General features: G+C 33.0%; 1 protein-coding gene across 3 annotated transcripts in view; it reads left to right on the top strand.

Moving 5' to 3' along the window:
* Nucleotides 1-1,829: 1,829 nt before the first annotated feature.
* Nucleotides 1,830-19,629, top strand: part of LOC118189926 (uncharacterized) — a 115,863-nt gene continuing 98,063 nt past the window's right edge. For all 3 annotated transcript variants that reach the window (XM_085811362.1, XM_085811361.1, XM_085811363.1), the window contains exons 1-2: nucleotides 1,830-1,982; nucleotides 7,742-7,788. In XM_085811362.1, coding sequence (XP_085667488.1) covers nucleotides 1,847-1,982; nucleotides 7,742-7,788 — 183 coding nt within the window. In that variant the 5' untranslated portion in view covers nucleotides 1,830-1,846. The remainder of the gene's footprint in view (nucleotides 1,983-7,741; nucleotides 7,789-19,629) is intronic.

Genomic DNA, 19,629 nt, shown 5'->3' on the forward strand with positions numbered 1-19,629 from the left:
GGTTAGTGTTTTACTTCATATGCACATTACAAGCGTGTTACATCGCGAATAATACAAAAGGTTTATTGAATACTTATTGTGTACTTATTTTCATAGTGTAAAAATAAAATCGTTCAAGCTTATTGATCAGTATATTGTGGTAATTTTAGGTATGCTGAAAATGAGCTAGTTTTAGTTTTAAGAATTGTTGCCTATGTATCTGAATCTTAACTTTATAGTTCCGTGCAGTGCTCTATAATATTTTTTATTAATTCGTTCTAGACTGCATTTCAAGTTCATCGTTGTACCGGGGTAACATGCAAAGAAATACCGCATTTTTCCTCGTGTGCTTTCATGGTCTAAAAGGTGGCACATTCATTTAGCAATTGCAAGTTCTGTGGATGGAATCTCGGAGAGGGTGTCGTTGATGTTTTCATATCTCCTTCTCCAAAAAATTTAATATCTCTATAGTGGCCCCCGAAACAAACTTGCTGCATGATAATTCGTTACATATAGATTTGTACAAATATTGGCCGACTGTCTCTCGTGGTTCTCCCCAGTGCTCCTTCAAGAGTGAGAAAATATGTTTATCGCATTTTACATTACGTCCTCTAATGGTGTAAGCGCCCCTCTAACTGGAATCAAGAAATACGGGGAAATTATAGTTTATTTTTCACGTTTTCTACTTTGAAAAATAATATAATATCTCTACGCATGTATGAAAAATTTTCTCTTCGAATTATTTTGATTGGAAGAAATTATGAACTATGTGGTCTGAGAAGCATGCTACATATTATAGAATGATATATTGCATTATGAGATGAGATATATTCTATATGTGGTAATTTGGTCGAACGGTCACTGTGAGAAAATTCCCCTCAGCTTGTGTGGATGATATCCTTGCGTTATTTCTCTATTGACATTCTCTAATTGCAATACATAAGAGTTGTAGATTCTTTAGTTTTACTTGATAAACAAACCATGCCATCCTTCACAATTAAACTCCAGATATTCATTTAGCTAACTGAATGTTTTACTATTGCACTGAAAGATCGCTGGGTGAAATGAGTTTAATTCCTTGAATAGTTTCAAGTCAAGAGGAGTAATGTAATCAATACAGAATAAGGAAGCTGGGTTCAATAAACAAATATTTTTTTAATTTTAAAAAATTCGTTATTTTCAAACATATGTGCTTTAAAATGAAAGATGTTTTTTCAAAACCATTTCATTTATCTATATACTTAAATGATATTTTAAACAGTGTTTCTGTTATAATAAATATTTTCGCATTAAACATTTTACTAAAAACAGAATAAAAAATCATATTTCTGTACGAATATAATGCAATGAGATATGTTTATAGCAAGTAAACTTCATGATTGATAAGTAAACTTCACGACTGCATTCTGTAATGACACTATTAAATATTAATAAATAAACGAAGAATATTGAAGGAATTCTAATAAATCAAATAATATTGAAGAATTTTAGCAACGTTATGGTAAAATGTTGCGTACAAATAAGGTAAACCGTTAATACTCATATTTTCTTCTTTCATTATGACGTGTTTAAAACGAAATAACGGATGTTTTCAGGAAATCGTGTCTCTATATTGTTGAAAACTAACATAAATGCATTATTTATAAGAGCTTAAATTTATTCACAAACATTTGAAACAAAACCGTCCCTATAACAAGAGGAACAAAACATCATTTATGTACTGAAGTGAAATAAAATAAATATTATATATCTTACTGCTTTTATTCTATATGGCATATAAAAGCAGTGATCTATTTGAACAGTTGGCTAGGTTAAACAAAGGAGATATTATAAACAGTTGTGGAGCAAACATTAACCCATTGCAATCATGGCTCGGCTTGCAAATTCTCTTTACTTTATTGCACTGTTATATTTTACCGAAATTTTCTCCAGCGTAATGTTACAGACTGATGAAGAAAAAGAAATTTACGCATGTGTTAAGCGGCAAATATGTGAATGTGATGGTATGTTTCAAATTTCAGTTTTTTATAGTAAAGGATAGCATGTTTTGAGTTCTATAGTAAGTAAAATCTAATCCCAGTATAGTGTTATTTGATTTAATATAATTGATTTATAACTCGCCTTCATTGGCACAGTACCGCAACATATAAAATCGATGGAATATTATCTTTCCAAACATCTTTATATTTCCTACATGTATGCTTAAGCTACGAAATCACTGATTGATTATTAAAAAAAAGTCCTTTTTAGTATTTTGTAATACATATATTAAGTTTAAATTTGAATTAGAATAATTCCCCGATTCAGTGATAATTCTGCTTTAAAGATGATTTCATATAGTCGTTGGAGTATTATTGTTAGAATAAACTAACGTTTCCTCTGTTACTTTTTTGATTAAATATCACGTTCTTCTCACTTGAACCATAAAATTCAATTCAACAGCAATATCGCAAAATAATTTTATCTTTAGAATTTCTGATACACAGTCTCGCGCGCTGGAGATAAAAATGTTTTTTTTTTCCGAACAGTGCTGCCATTACTCGCTTTAAAATTGTTGACTTTGTTAATTCAAAATTCGTCAAACTGTTACAAAATATAATCGATAACAAAACAAATTCCAAATTCCAAAGTAGGGCTTCCAGATGCCCATATTCAGTGGAAGATTATGTTATTCAAAATTTGATGGCTGTAGGTAACTTTGTTTTTTCAGAATGCGAAAAAGATACATACATATATAACACAGGGCGATAATATTTCGTGGCAACAGTTTGAAAAGTGAATTCAACGCAGAAAGTGAATCGACGCAAAATGCCAAAACAAAATTAATAGCCTTTCTGAGCTAACGCTCCTTTGGGCTTAAAAAAAAAAAATGCCAAACGATATATTGGCAACAGAGGATTCTACCTACGTTTTGATGCAGCAGTCTAAAAAATTTTTGTAACTGCGTAGTTGTAGTTGCGCTTCATTTTTTTTTTTTTCAGCTATGTTACTTTCTTGTTTTGGAATACGCTTGTAGTAGTATCATCTAATAGGTAAGCCTGAAGACATTTAAAACTTATAAATGAGTCTGTTTTAAGTTCTGTTTACAATACTTCAGTTTAAATGTTTGTGAAGATTATTAATTTTGATTTGTGATCTGTTCGACTGAAGAAAACTTTCTAACTTGTTAAATAAAGATTTCATAGTTATCCTAACTTATGATTCTTACTAAAACTGTAATAAATAGACTGTAAATGTACTTAAAAGCCTTAACGTTGTTAAATGCATGACATATCAGTTATTAAATATGTTAGTATTAAACATTTAAAACTGTTAGTACTTTTCCATTTCGCCGGCACAAATCTCGCCAAGCAGACTTTATTGGCGACCACATACAGTATACACATAAAAAATGTTAACAAATGTTAGTTCTAGGAATTGAATTTTTTATTTTGAAGGCATGAACATTTTAATATCGTTTAAAATTTCTAAGAAGCTACTAAATGAAGACAATAAATTTGTAAAAGGATGTTAAGGTTAATCTTTGGATTATGGTAACTTGGCGATAATTTGGCGATCAACCCTGCTACAGCAACCTGCTAGTTTTTTTTTTTTTTTTTTTTTTTTTTGGGGGGGGACGCCATTTTTTCACGAAGTAAATGCATTTTTTTATTTTATTTATTTTTTATTCAACATTTTTTTCCAACAATCTGCTAGCCGAATTACGCTTATGCTAGAACTTTTATGGAACAAAAGTGATTAATCATAACGAAGATTAGGTGCGAAATTGGGAGAAAGTGCAGAATCGCCCACTGCTTGCTGCGTTTTTAAGAATTGCATATACACGGTATCATTCATGTACACGTCGACCTACTTTCACTTAAAAAAAATCCCAGAATTGCACAAAATGGCATTGCGCACACTCTTAACTTTATCCATGTACACTCCTAAAGTCCTAGCTAGTAACCTTTATCGCCTTACCAAAATGTCGCCAAACTACCTGTTACCATATTCCAAAGATTAGCCGATGTTAATTTAAGAACTTACTACGCTTACATGGTTCAACATCCTGATTTGCCGGTTCATATCACGTGATCCCAGGTAATCTCATCTCACATAAACTACGCTACAAAAATCTAATTCTCTCAGTAATTATCTACATTAATTTCAAGTTGAATCTTAATTTGGAATACAAGTTTAAATGCAAGAGTCATTTCAATTCGTAAAAATAGTTTACTCAGAAATTGTGTAAAGCCTCAGTGCTTTACTTCGCTAGTGCATTCTCATTAGAATTGATCCATGTACTCTTGACTTTATCCATGTACACTCCTGAAGTCCTAGCTAGTAACCTTTATCGTCTTACCAAAATGTCGCCAAACTACCTGTTACCATATTCCAAAGATTAGCCGATGTTAATTTAAGAACTTACTACGCTTACATGGTTCAACATCCTGATTTGCCGGTTCATATCACGTGATCCCAGGTAATCTCATCTCACATAAACTACGCTACAAAAATCTAATTCTCTCAGTAATTATCTACATTAATTTCAAGTTAAATCTTAATTTGGAATACAAGTTTAAATGCAAGAGTTATTTCAATTCGTAAAAATAGTTTACTCAGAAATTATGTAAAGCCTCAGTGCTTTACTTCGCTAGTGCATTCTCATTAGAATTGATGAATTTAATCCATAACTTTGCCTTTTATATATTTTCGCTTTCTAGGTGAGGAGTGTGTTTGCATCATAATTGACTTAATTACCGCGAATTGCCTTAGGGCATAAAATTGAACTATCTGGTAAAACTTCTATGTAATTGTATGCCAGTATTAAAAGAAACAATCAATCTGATAAGAAACGGCTGCAACTTGTTTTGAAAATGAGGCGTAAAAGGTTACCAGCGAGAGATATTCCGTTGGCCCCAGTTGTACCATTATTGGCGACTTTATCGCCTGCCCCGGCAAAACGGAAAAGTACCCAACTGGGTTATCTTGTGATTCTTTAATAATCAATTATATTTCTTAATAATTGATATAGTTAGTATAATATATTTTATTAACATAAACTATACAAAAAATCCAAGTGATTTATTTTGTACGAGGAACAGAATATATTAAGGTAGATAGAATTATATATTACGTAGAAAGATATTTTACTAATTAAAATAATGTTGCAAAAGCTAATAAAAATTATTAACTTGATATATTAATTTGCATGTGTTAAAAATTACATTATATAAAAAAGTCTGTTAAAATAAAATTAAACTAATGTCGATTGGTAAACTATAGACTGACGATTGTCATTGACAAAATGGTCACCAGTGTAGTTTAGTGGACTAAATTCAAATAGCATACTAATTCAGAAGTCAAACAACAAAAATCAGCGTTAATTTACAAAATTTTCACAGGACTAGTTTCGATGGTTTTACCGAACCATCATCTTCAGCTGCAAAACCGCAAATGACATTTGCAACATTTGCGGTTTTGCAGCTGAAGATGATGGTTCGGTAAAACCATCGAAACTAGTCCTGTGAAAATTTTGTAAATTAACGCTGATTTTTGTTGTTTGACTTCTGAATTAGTATTTATTCGTTGGTTATTGTGTCTTAATTTCAAATAGCATCTTAAATTAAAGCTAAAAAATCTGATGTGTACACCACATGACTTGCTTGTGGAATATTAAATTATACTCATTTTTTCCTGCCTTTCATTTAAACTTATTGAATTGAATTACATCTACTTCGTCGATAGCGCATAAACCACAATAGAATAGATCCCTTTTTCAAATTCAATATATTTTTTTACCATAGCGATAATCTGGCGCTAGATTCGCGTGAAAGCGTTATTGATTCATTCGTTAACTAATTAAGATACAGCACGTGTGCACAATCTCTCACCACTCATGACACTTGCTGTGTTTACGTAATAGGGCGCGTCATAAGGGTCATGCTTAATGAAAATGCTGATAAAATATGTGCGTAACGCGTATTACCATTCACCCCTGTTACAGCTTGCTCCCTTTGTATTTACAAAGTTTTAGAGCTACTTTTTAACAAATTCCAACAAACCTGGCAATCGAATGATAGACTGCGTTTATTACTATGCTATGCTAATTTGCTTTTATGGATGCTATAGCATAACAAGATATGTTCTACTTCTCTTTTTTTTCCTCTTGAGGCCCATTTTCTTTCTTTCTTTCTTTCTTTCTTTTTTTTTTTTTTTTTTTTTTAAATCCTTTTCTTTCTCCTCTAAACTACCATGTGCCATTTATTTTTAAATTTATCTTCTCCCAATTTTTCTTCCAGGCCTTTTGAACTCGTTTAAAATAACACGAAGTTCCTTTTACTCCCCTCTGGAAACCGAAATTGGCCCGTTTACCTTTCCTTCGCACCTGCTTGATTTTTCGCCCATCGGAGCAGAAAGACTTAACGGGTGCAAAACAAGGCATCTGTCTATTTTTGTCCGTCTTTCAGTCAGAACTTAAAACATTAGTAATACATGAAGAAATAAATAATATCATTAGTTACATTATGTTTTAAGTCAATGGAATAAGTTGTGTACAAGGTGCATATGAAACCTGAAATCCGTGAATTGATTAAAATTACATTAATGAGTTTGTAGAGTCATCAGTATATTTTGAAGCAGGAGATGTGAAAAATGGCAATTCCCTCGCCGGGACCTCTCGAATACGCGCCGAGTGTTCTACCATTACAACACGAAGACAAGCTGGAAGCAGGGAGAAAATACCTTATAGGTTAATTATTATTAATTGAAAATTAGAGGTAATGATTAAAAAGGTGAATATCATTTAATAAAATTTATGAAAATGTTAAAGCATGTTGTGTAAAAATAAGTAATAAAAGTATTAAAAAAAATCTTAAAGGTTTCAGATTTTAACAGTCACCCAAAAGGGTTTGTTAAGGTTTTCTTTACTCTCTCTCTGAGCTTGCAATCTACAATCTGCTGTTGCACGAACTCCTGTTAATCTAATTCTTTTTGTCTTTTTACCTTTATTATTAAGATAACTTTCTTTGCATTATGCCATATATAATTTAATAGCACAATTCTAAAAATTTTAAAAGCATCATAGCCGCATATGGTTAGAATTCCCGATGCAGTGTTAAGCGTTGGCATATATATATATATATATATATATATATATATATATATATTTCCAGTCTTTACTCAGTTTATCATATCAATGTTCAGTTTCTTTAGTAACATACCTTGCAAAACTCTTTTTTTAATATTAAGATTTTGTGTGTTAAATTTGTTATTTAAATATCACGTTCTTCGCACTTATGCTACAAGAAATTGGCTGAAGCACTCAAGAGGGAGGTCACTGCTAATTGCGCACAACGAATGTTTAGTTTTGGTATATCCAAAGAAACTGCAAAACCCCGGATTGAAAATAATTTTCATTACATATATGCAGCACAAAAGAAAAAATATATTTCACATCAATTTTATCTAAGTACAACAGAACAAGATAAATATTTAGCTCAAGACATATTTTATGGATAAAATGAACGTTTATGATAGCACAAATTTGACTTTTTACTCAAAAATTAGCTGTTATTCTTTATAATAATGAATTAAAGTAGATAATTATTAGGATTAAAATTATGTTGCAAAGTGAAGCAAGAAAATGGTCATAGATCCAGTTTTTAATTGCATGTGTTCATTTAGCAATTTAATATTATATTGTGTTAAATTCCATTTTTGAAAAATTAGTGGATATTTTTTACTGCTTTAGAGTTTATAAAATGTCTATTCTTTTATATAGGTGGTGCAGACAATTATAAGAGATGCTACTCATTCCTGAAAGAAGAAGTAAAAAGCTTTATAATTTTTTTTCAATGTCTTTTTTCAATGTAATAATTTTTACTGAAATGGTAAAAAAACAAATAATACAAAAATTTTGAGAGTCAAATTAATTATACTCGAAACAAATAATGCTTCCAATAATTCAGTTCAATTCAGATTCAACTATTTTTGTTTCAGAATGATTTTTTATACAGTTTTATAAGAAAGTTAAATATTACGAATAAAACGTAATAGTTTGAGTTTTACATATAAATAATAATTAAGTAAACAGTAACTATTTAAAGGAATAGGAAGAAATATGTTATTAAAGCCGAATCATGCTAGAAAATTTTTACAAAATATTCACAAGATTTATAAATTATAAATTACAAAATATAAGTGTAGTAAATATAGATTTTTTTAAGACTTCAAAGCGAGATGATTTGCGGTATAATATTCTTTTAAAACTTTGTTTAAGGAAAATAAAAATGTGAAAAGTAGTAGATGTCCCATACTATGAGACACCTTGCATTTTTATTAGTTTACCCATTTTTAATATCAAAACACAAGACAAATAATATTATTTTCACAAAAACACATCAATTTTCCATGATTTGGAAAAATTCTGAAGATTTTGTATTTTTCTCAATTTCTAAAACTCCCTCAAAAATCTGTAGACAAAATTTTCATTAATTTTAATGAAAAAAAAAAAAGATATCAAATACTCAAATACAAAAAAAAAGAATAAAAATAGTTAAAAAAATCAAGTATTTTTCACAATTTTTTCAAGTATCAAATTTAAGAAAAATTCAACTTAGACTGTGTGTGATTATGGCAAAGCCTCGAGGGCTATGTGCCTAAGGGGAGGGATGCCTTCGTGGAGGACTTTCTAAGGGAAACTGGCTCGTATACACGTTACACATGGGGAAAACCACGAAAACGCCCATGCAGCCAGCTCTTTCGCAGGATTCGAACCTCGGACCGAACTACCACTGTTCAGCGACTTTACCGCTCGGCCGCTGGTGGACTATTCAAGTTGGACAAAAAATATTAAAATTTAATGATTTTTTCATTGATCGTCAACCTTTAAAAAGAATGAAAATATATTAAAAATTGAAAGAAATCCAGGTTGGGAAATATTCCCTCCCCCTTCAAAAATGTAAAAAAATTGAAAATTATTCTAAATCTTTTAATTTATAGACACATTGCCCATTTTATATTCCTTTATAATGAAATATATAGTGTCCAAGATTAATTTAATTTATAGCTTTATCAGAAAGTTCTCCATGTTTTTTAACAAGATAATATTCTTTAGGTTCATCATTGGCATTTAATGTAATAATGGTTGAATCCCCAAATTTTGTCTGAATTTTTCTCAATGATATTAGATCATATTTTCCAGGTTCTAAATCTTTCAATTTTAGTGTTTTCGGATAAGATCTCAGTCTGTTGAATTCCTCCATCTCTATTTCTATAGAATAATTTTTTGAATGTTTTGCTCCCTAATTTGTTAATAAAACAATTACATTTTTGTTTGAATTTAATATTCCAGTCAAAACCTTTTTTTCAAAACCTTTTTTTCAAAACCTTTTCTAAATCAAGGGAATCATATCAACTAATTTTTTAAATTTTCAATTTCAATATCATATTTTCCAAGTACATATTGGAGAGTTTCTATTGAGTTGCAAGGACTTCCTTACGGCATAACGTATTATATTCTTCTTTTAATACGTCATCTAATCTTCTTAATTCATTTTCCATTTATAGGTAAAAAAATCTGATTATTATACAAAGGGTACAATATCATAATTATCTAAAATTCTTTTTTCATCAAAAATTAATGTATATTTTTTATTCTTATTATTTACTTTTATATCTCTACCTTCCTGAATTTTAAATTGACTAATTTCTACATCTATGTAATTATCTTTCCTGTTATTATTTTATTTCTTTTATCAAAATTGAGTTTGCTTTCTGTTGAGATACTTGAAGCCTTTTACTTTTCCAAACTCCTTGCCGTTATTTAAAATATAACTATAATCTTTGGACGCTCCTGATATCCATGATTTGATAAAAAAAACCTCATCGCTTCCGAGTTCATCTGTCCATTCTCCTAACATACAATATGTTTTTACTTTATTGGTACCGTCATCAACATAAATTATAGAATCAGTATCATACTGGTGGTAAAAGCTGCTATATAGATATTTGTGTTAAAATTATCTTTTACATATTCATCTTTCATTTTATAATTCATTTCTACACATTTATTATTCATAAATACCATATTTAAATTTTTAATTCGTTTAATAGGATTTCGTATTATTTAATTATCGTTTAATAGGATTTCGTAAAATTTTTCCAATTGCATAACATATACTGTCTGTTTCATATTTTTTCTTTGACCAAATGTACACCATAGGGAATTTAAACAAAGTTTGGCTATATATCTCATACCTGGATTTTCTTCTATCTTCTCTAATTTTATATCTCATTTTTTCTTAATAACTCTTTTATATTCTTTACTTTCATATTGTGTAGACCATTTATCATCTGTTTCTAATTTAATTTTCAAAACCATTTTTAACATATTCCTTGAGTAAAAGCGTTGCTTTCCTTTCAAAGTGCCAAAATCATATATATCTAAAATTTTATATCCCTTTTTCAATAGCTAATTTAACTTCTTCGGTTGTCCAAGTTCCGATAAAAATTCTTTCTTTATCATTTTGTTGACATTCTTTGTTCCCTTTTCAATAGCTAATTTAACTTCTTCGGAGGCCCACCAGCGGCCCGAGCGGTAAAGTCGCTGAACACTGGTAGTTCGGTCCGAGGTTTGAATCCCGAGAACGGGCTGGCTGCATGGGTGGTTTCGTGGTTTTTCCCATGTGTAACGTGTATACGAGCCAGTTTCCCTTAGAAAGTCCTCCACGAAGGCATCCCTTCCCTTAGGCAGATAGCCCTAGTGTGCTTTGTCATAATTAAATACACAACACACAACATTAACTTCTTCGGTTGTCCAAGTTTAGATAAAACTTCTTTCTTTATCAATATGTCGAAATTCTTTATTTCTAATTTCATAACATTCTTCACATTTTCTATTTTCTAAAATAGTTTTAAAATGTTTACATTAAACAGGTTTTGAACATGTTTTACATAATGAAAATACCAGTTTTTCTCCTTTAACAGGCAGTACAGGAGGATATAATTTCTAGGTGCGAGTACTTTACATTTAATCAAACCGTAGCAATTATTACCGAATTTTTCAGGATTATAAATTTCAGGGATATGTCCGATTGGATAGTAGTCAAAACAGTTAACAGTTGGATAAATTGAACAAACATCAATATATCTACCTTTTTCATTATTTTTCATTGTATATTTTAATTTTGTAGGTTCCCATATACTTCCTGAAACTTTTATCAAAAGAGATAGTGTGTAATGTTGCGCGCTTCCAACCTGCACGCAACAATAGTGGTGACTGCTGAGAACTGGAAAGTAGACAAAGTCTTGAGAAGGGTTTAAATCCCTTTTTTATTCAACTTTAGAAATAAAAAATGTGTGCTCTTGACGCTCACAAACTACACCGACCCGGCGGTAAAATAAAAATAAGAAACTAAAAAAAAGAATAGTAACAAGTGACTAACTACGAGGCTCTCTAAACGTAACTAACCTCACCGCGTTCTAAAATACCGCTGATAATTCAGCAAACTTCTGAATATTACGTTGAAAGATTAACAATTTGCCGAGGCAAGCACACAAGCCGAAACGCGTGGTTCTTCAATTTCGAACTAGCCACCTCCACGCTCGTGAAGCAAGAAAGCGCACTTTCGAACTCGTTTCCCTTCTATTTAACTCAGATTACTTCCGCTGACAGTTTGAATCCTTGCGCGTTCTACTAAAATTTACATACTCTGGCATTGGCAATTCCAGGGGAAAGTAAGGCTTGACAGGAAAGATAGTTTAAACTTAAAATAAATGTTAGTTAAAATAAATATAAACCCTACATTTGCCGCTGCCAGAATTTGGTAAACTTGGAAGCAGTCCTAGAAACGTGCTGTTGAAAAGTTTCCACAATTCTGAACTAAATTTTAAGAGCCTCGCTTACATAAAAAAATCTGTTATCTCACAAAAGTAGAATAAATTTCTGTAGATATTTATTTAATTCTCTCTTCTTACAGCAACCTTTCCTGGACTTCAGCATCAATTTGTTCTGTTCCTTCCAGCATTTGGAAGGAATAAGTATTAGTATCTTTCTAAATACATTATAATTTACACTTTCTTGACACTGAATAAGTTTTTGTTTTTGAACGATTTATTTTCCTTAGTTACTGCTTAATTCACATTCATTCAAGTATTCAAACATGAATTTAACTTTACCCTGGCTCTCCACTATGTGTGGTGTCAAACGGGAATATTCGTGTTTTAGTATTGCAACACTTCCCCTAACCACAATGATTTGTTAGAATTCAACGACCAAATAGACACACCTTACTCGACATTCTACAACTCGATGAGCTACTTTAACATTCTTAAAATTCAAGTGTAGGTGGAGAACCCTACAAAACACATTCATTCTAACTTCCCCCTCATTCATCTTTAGACATGCAGGCTTTCGCTCTAAAGCATGATTTTATCTACAGTTTAATACTTGAATTTGAATTCATTGCTTTTGAGCATTTACTTTTAGCATCTAAAATTTTATGCTTCTAGACTAAATTCTACTTTTACATAACTTTCAAGTATTTACGTGTATTTACAAAATTCTAATACATATGATTTTTACAATTTACCATAACATGAATAAGAGAAAAATAAAATTTTTACTTTACTCATTCTTCGCCAAGCTGGCGACACTGAAACTAAAGTTCTTATTAATACAAGAATGCGAAGTTATTTTTATCTTCGGCCAAATTTTCGCTTTAACATAACAGAATTAGTCTTTCGACCAACAGAAACTGCTTGTTCTTAGATTTTATACTTAAAGAAAATAATACTTTTGCCTTAGCTAAATAAAGTAAAACAAAACTAAGTCTCAACCGAGACACATTGACTTCTGTCAAAACATAGAACTTCGTATTTACGCATAACATTTCGGAACAAAAGAAAAAATTTTATAGAAGGTTTTAACTTATCTTTGAGTTTTCGATGATTGGAACTCCGACATCCTCTTCTGGCAGAACTGCTCCCACGTTATAGGTTTCATCGACGTCAGTCTTCTCCTTAGGGTCCTTCGAGTGTCGTCCACATTGCTTTTTCTTTTTCGCCCTCTGAATGCTGGCCTCTTGGAGTGGTAGTCGTCGGGTTGCTGTCTTTTCCGTTTTGCCACTGGACGGCTGGTCTTGGCGTCTTCCGTCTGGAATCATGCTTGAATTTCTTCTGTTGGTGGTGGTCTTTTCGTTCCTCCTGCTGTCTTTTCGTTCTCGGGAACGGCGGCCTTGTTTGCACCTGACACTCTGGCCCTGGAAGCAATCTCCTCGATGTAGAATTTCTACTGCGATACGTTGTAAGTGGTGTTTTCCTCTTTACCAAAGTTTCTTTAGGCAGCGGCTTTGCTTTCTTGTATTTCTGAAAGGCTGGAGTCTGACCGTTTTCATTTCTTCTTTTCGGTACCGTCGCATGACTTGTAGAAGGGCTAGGTTTCTCTTCAGTTCTCTGCTTCTTGGGTGGTGGAACGGGTGACGTTACTTCTGGACCTTCTACTTCTTTTACGCTTGAGTCCTGCAAGAAACTTTTAAGGATTTCAAAATCATTTTGATTATAATATTTTTTCACCTGGTCGGGACTTGCTTTACAGATTTCCCCTCTCTCGTTCTTAAGGTACAATACGACTCCTTTGATTTCCTGAATTACATAGGGGCCTTCAAATGGAGCTAACTTTGCAGTAAAATTGTCTGGGGCACTTGATAAAGAAAATTTCCGCTTCAACACTTTGTCCCCAACTTTAAAATCTGCTTCACGGCGTTTTCTATCATAATATAACTTTTGTCTATTTCTTGCCGTTTTAACCGCCTGGTCAATAAGTGTTTGCACATCTTTCTGTTTAAATTCTTGCTCTCTTTGTTGCACAAAGAATAATTTATCTAATGGCGTAATTAACTTCCGTCCTAAAAATAATTCTGCTGGGGTTTTTCCCGTAGTATCGTGATTTGCCGTTCTTAAAGCATAAGCTAACTCATTTATGTAGCCATCCCAGCGCTTGTGATGTGTGCTAACATAACTTCGAATTATTTTTACAATATTTTTATTAACTCTTTCTGCTTATGTTTGCCTGTGGTCTATACGGAACCATTTTGATATGGCGTATGCCAAATCCAGTGCATATGTTTTCAAATATTTGGCTAACGAATTGTTTCCCGTTATCGCTAATGACTTTTATCGGTGCACCGTATTTTAAAATGTATCTGTGTAAGAATGCATCTGCGACTGTTTTGGCTGACGCGCGTTTAAGTGGAACAATTTCTGTCCATTTTGAAAAATGATCTACAATTACTAAAAGAAAACGATTTTTATTTAACTCACTCTGAGGGAAAGGACCAAGAAGATCTATGCCTAAAATGTCATTCGGAAATGTAGCGCGAATGCTATTTAAGTACCCGGCCGGGCTGTAATTAATATCATTTATTAACTGACATTGATTGCAGGACCTGACATACGCAATTACTATTTTGTATAATTGCGGGAAATATACCGCCTCGCGTACCCTTTTATAGTCTTTCTGACCCCTAAATGACCCGCTGTTTTCGCGTCGTGTAATTCCTTCAAAATGCTTAATCGAAGCGAGGCTGAGATGACTGGTTTGTACTCGAGATTTTCGTTTGTTGTTTTCATATAAAATAATAAATTATCTATTATTTCATAGTTTTCTGCTCTATTTCTTATCGCATCGATATCTGTGTGCTCAAAGCTTTCGGGGTCTTTCAAATATGCATAGATACTTCCAAATTCAGGATCAGCTTTCAATTCAGCAATAATTGTATCTCTAAAATCTAGAATTTTTGAAGTCAACACAGCGCATTTAAGTTCATTGCCATCATCGTCCAGTTTTATACGAGAAAGTGCGTCAGCTACATTGTTTTCCTTACCCGGTTTATATTTTATTATTAGATTATATTCTTGGAGTTTTAAAGCCCATCTTATTAACCTGGGCGTTAGGTTTTTCCCGAGTAAAGTCTACCAACAGCCGCATGATCCTAAAAGTACTGGCGCTTTGCCGAAATAAATGCGAAATTTGTGTACAGCCATTAATACGGCTAATGTTTCAATCTCTGTAGCTGTATAATTACTTTGTGTATGATTCAAAGTTTTACTAAAAAATGCCAAAGGATGGCCATTTTGCATAAGAACCGCACCCACAGCATAGTCCGACGCATCTGCTGCAATTTCCAGGTTTTCGTCCCCTCCGGGATTTTCAAAACAGGGGCATTGATGAGCGCTTCTTTTAACCTTTCAAATGCGGTATTTGCTTCCGCTGTCCACGTAAATTTACTTTTCTTTCTTTTAATTACTAACAAGGATTCAACAATATTAGCAAAATCTTTTATGAATGACCGATAATAAGAACATAACCCAAGGAAAGAAGAAAGTTTCTTGGCGGTGTTGGGAGGTGGGAAATTCTTGATGGCTTTTATTTTTAAATCTTGAGTTTCTATACCCTTTTGCGAAATTTTATAACCGAGATATTTAAGTTCTTTAGTTGCGAACTTGCATTTTGAGGCCCTAATTGTAAGACCAGTCTCTTCTAATAATTTAAAAACTTCTTCTAGATCTTTAATATGTTGTTCCAACGTACTACTCGTTATAATTATATCATCTAGATAGATTAAAGTCGATTTTCCTAGGACAGGCTTTAGAACAATGTCCATAGCTCTATGTAATGTTGATGGGGCCCCACACAACCCAAAGGGCATGCGTAAAAATGCATAAGTGCCCGATTTTGTTATAAACGCGGTTTTATGTATGTCTTCGGGTCTCATAGCTATTTGATAGTAGCCAGACGTTAAGTCCAAAGTAGTCATGTATCTTGTAGATTTAATCTTTCTAATAATTTCCTCTATAACCGGCAAAGGATAAACTGGCAATTTAGTAATACTATTAAGTTTTCTGTAATCGATAGCAAACCTCCAAGCCCTTTTATCCGAAGGAGGAAAGTCGTTCTTTTTCCTACATAGTACGACTGGACTCGCGTACTCACTATTTATGGGCGTTATTATTTTGTTCTTTAACATTTCCTAAATATGTTCTTCTATGATTTGCTCTTCTTGTTTATCATAGCGATAAGGTTTAGTCCTACAGGGTTTGTCGGCAGTTAACTGTATCTCATGCGTAACTATTTGACAGCTACCAGGCCGTTCTGAAAACAAGTTTGAAAAAGCACTCACCACTTGCTGGATGGCTTGACTTTCATGTTCATTCAAATGGCTAAGGTCGACTTGCGGTTGTTCCACTGGTTCCACCACCCTCCGATCCATCTCCAGCACGATAGAACTTTCCTGAAAATTGAGTTTGGCCCTCGCGGCCCTTAAAAACTCCATACCTAAAATAAGTGGATTTTGCAAGTTTTTTACTACAAAAATTAATACTTTAAGGCTTACTTTAAGATATAATACCTTAAGATTAATACTTTAAGATACTTTAAGACTGTATCTTTAAAGATAGTTTTCCGATACATTGACAAGTTTGTCCTTGTGCTGCTATGACTTCTGTGTTTTTATTTTTAAATAATCGTAACCTATTAAAGTTCTACTTAAAAAAAATATCACTCATAAAATTACCTTCTGCTCCTGTATCGGTGAGGGCTTCTACTGGTACATCGCCAACCAGGACTTGTATAATTGGTAACTGTGAGTTCTTTACGATGACCGTATTTAAGTGTCTTCTTGAGAGTTTTTTCAAAACTTCCGGGGTCTGGACCCTCGCTTTCACAGGCCCCTCTACTCGTTTAAAGTTTTCCTTTCAACTTCTGCCTTCTGGGTACGCGGACGGTTGTTTTTAAATTTCCTTTTTGGGCCTTGACCTTCGAGCTTCGATGAGTTAGCTTGATAGCTCTTTCCCTCATAAGACCGGTTTGCATTTCTGGTCTGCTCATTTGAAGATTGCCTTCGGATACTTTGAGAATACGATGCCCCTCTAGCTTTTTCCGTTATTCTGCGATTTTGAAACTTGACCGCCAATTCGAAGAGCTCCTGCAATGTGCCTGGGTTTCTAATTTCGAATTAGTCTTGAACAGCAGGTAACAATCTTGGTAAGATTATTTCAATAATCTCCGCGTTGGGTTTCTTCCCATACAGCATATCCGTCAGCTTAGTTTTTCGCAGAATAAAGTCCGTTAACTCTTCTATATTCCGTTGATAAAAACTATACAGTTCGGCTTCTAGCCTTGCTCGGTCTTTCACTATGGGGAAGGCCTTTAATAACGATTTTTTGAAATTTTCAAATGTATATGTCTGGCCTCCGAATTCCCCTAATAAAAATTTGCCTATATTCTTCCACCATAGCGCGGCCTGTCCTCTTATTGCAGATGTGGCGATGGCAACTTTTTGTCTTTCAGGCACAGGGTAAAGCTGGAAGTGATTTTCTAGGCCTTCTAGAAATATCGCCACCGAATTTTTTCGTCGAAATTGACGTTTGGCTTGATTGAGGCTCTCATCGTCTGGACCAGGTACCCAAATCCTTCCAATTGGCTTGCCATTTCTTGTTGTTGTCCCGCAGCTTCCATCAAAGTTTCGGCAATTTCAGTAGGACAAGTGTTCGGGCGCCAATGTAATGTTGCACGCTTCCAACCTGCACGCAACAATAGTGGTGACTGCTGAGAACTGGAAAGTAGACAAAGTCTTGAGAAGGGTTTAAATCCCTTTTTATTCAACTTTAGAAATTACAAATGCGTGCTCTTGACGCTCACAAACTACGCCGACCCGGCGGTAAGATAAAAATAAGAAACTAAAAAAAAGAATAGTAACAAGTGACTAACTACGAGGCTGTCTAAACGTAACTAACCTAGCCGCGTTCTAAAATACCGCTGATAATTCAGCAAACTTCTGAATATTATGTTGAAAGATTAACAATCTGCCGAGGCAAGCACACAGGCCGAAACGCGTGGTTCTTCAATTTCTAACTAGCCACCTCCACGCTCGTGAAGCAAGAAAGCGCACTTTCGAACTCGTTTCCCTTCTATTTAACTGAGATTACTTCCGCTGACAATTTGAATCCTTGCGCGTTCTACTAAAATTTACATACTCTGGCATTGGCAATTCCAGGGGAAAGTAAGGCTTGACAGGAAAGATAGTTTAAACTTAAAATAAATGTTAGTTAAAATAAATATAAACTCTACAAGTGAAAGAATTCATATTAATTTATTAGCACACATATGTGCTTCCCTCAATAGAAATTATATATGATAAAAGAATTTTTTTTTTTTACATTTTGCGGGGGAGGTATATTTCCCACCCTGGAATTCTTTCAATTTTTAATATATTTTCATTCTTTTTCAAGGTTGATGATCAATGAAAAAATCATTGTTTTTTTCTTAAATTTTAATATTTTTCGTCTAATTTGAATTTTTCTTAAATTTGATACTTGAAAAAAAAATGTAAAAAATTCTTGACATTTTTAATTCTGTGAAATCTTAAACACGTTAGCTTGAAAGTGAAAGAACTGATTTCTGAACTATTTATCAAACTCATTCTTTTCTGAGCTTCGAAGCGGAAGTTCTCACTATAAGTTGAACGATCGCATTTCTTGTCAGATCATAAATGTTGCTACTTCTGTCGATATTTCTTCACGCTCTACATAAATTTTTCCAGCAGACATATCAAGTAGTAAAATGCAGATACGGAGATATTTAAGAACGTGCTTTTGTTGTTTGATTTAACAAGATAAGGGATTCAGATTTAAATTAATTGATGCATTTATATGGAGATGATTTGTATTATCATAAAACCGAAATCAGATCCTCAGGTTTTATTTCATTATTATCCGGTTTTATTTCATTTAGATCTATATCTGCCTGATCGTCTACGCGCGATCAGTAAACGCTTTTTTTTTTTTTTTTTGAAAAAACACCGTTAGCCGCTTTCAGAAAAGTCACTTCGTACACGATAAACTCAAAAACTATTTTATTTTTAAAATTCCGTCACGCGATTCAATCTTTCGTAATGTTGCCAAGAAATTCAAAATGAATTTAAATGGACGACTAGATTTTAATTCCTTTGCGGCTCAATTCCCACAGCGCTCAGCCATCGACATGTGAGGAAATCCGAACATTGAAACACATAAAAATGAACAAGGAATATAACAGATTTGAAAAGAAATGATAGCTTTCTTTCTATCCACCGACACCGAGACAGTCGATCCAATGGGACAGTTAGCATATCGGCCAGGTAGCCCCGCGAAATAACTTGGTCCACATTATGCTCAGGACGAGTGTTAGGGTGGGTGCAAACAAATGCTGGGAGAGTCAGTGGTGTAGTGATGGAAGAAGGGTGCAATGCGGTTGAGGAGAAAAGTTTTAGCTTCACATTTACAGAGTTATAGATAGATAGGTACAATTTAAGTGCTGTTAATATATATCCACAACGTGAACAATAATTGAGTATTGGGATAGTTGAAATACGGGTATAACTGAGTTATAATCAGCCGAATTAATTATGAATATGAGAAATTAACAGAGTGACTAATAAAAAAGTAAAAATAATTCATCAAAACAAATCTGAAAGCTTTCAGATTTTACGTTACGCTCAAAGAGACGTTTCTTTAACTTTTTGCGTCTTACCTTTATTTATTAAATATCATGTTCTTTGTACTTAAAACATGAAATTCAATTCAACAACAATATCCCAAAAATAATTTTAAAATGAGCATATCTTTAGAATT

The sequence above is a fragment of the Stegodyphus dumicola genome, chromosome 2, assembly GCF_044657685.1.
Source record: "Stegodyphus dumicola isolate Sdum_Otavi_A_Nest chromosome 2, ASM4465768v1".
Taxonomy (NCBI): domain Eukaryota; kingdom Metazoa; phylum Arthropoda; class Arachnida; order Araneae; family Eresidae; genus Stegodyphus; species Stegodyphus dumicola.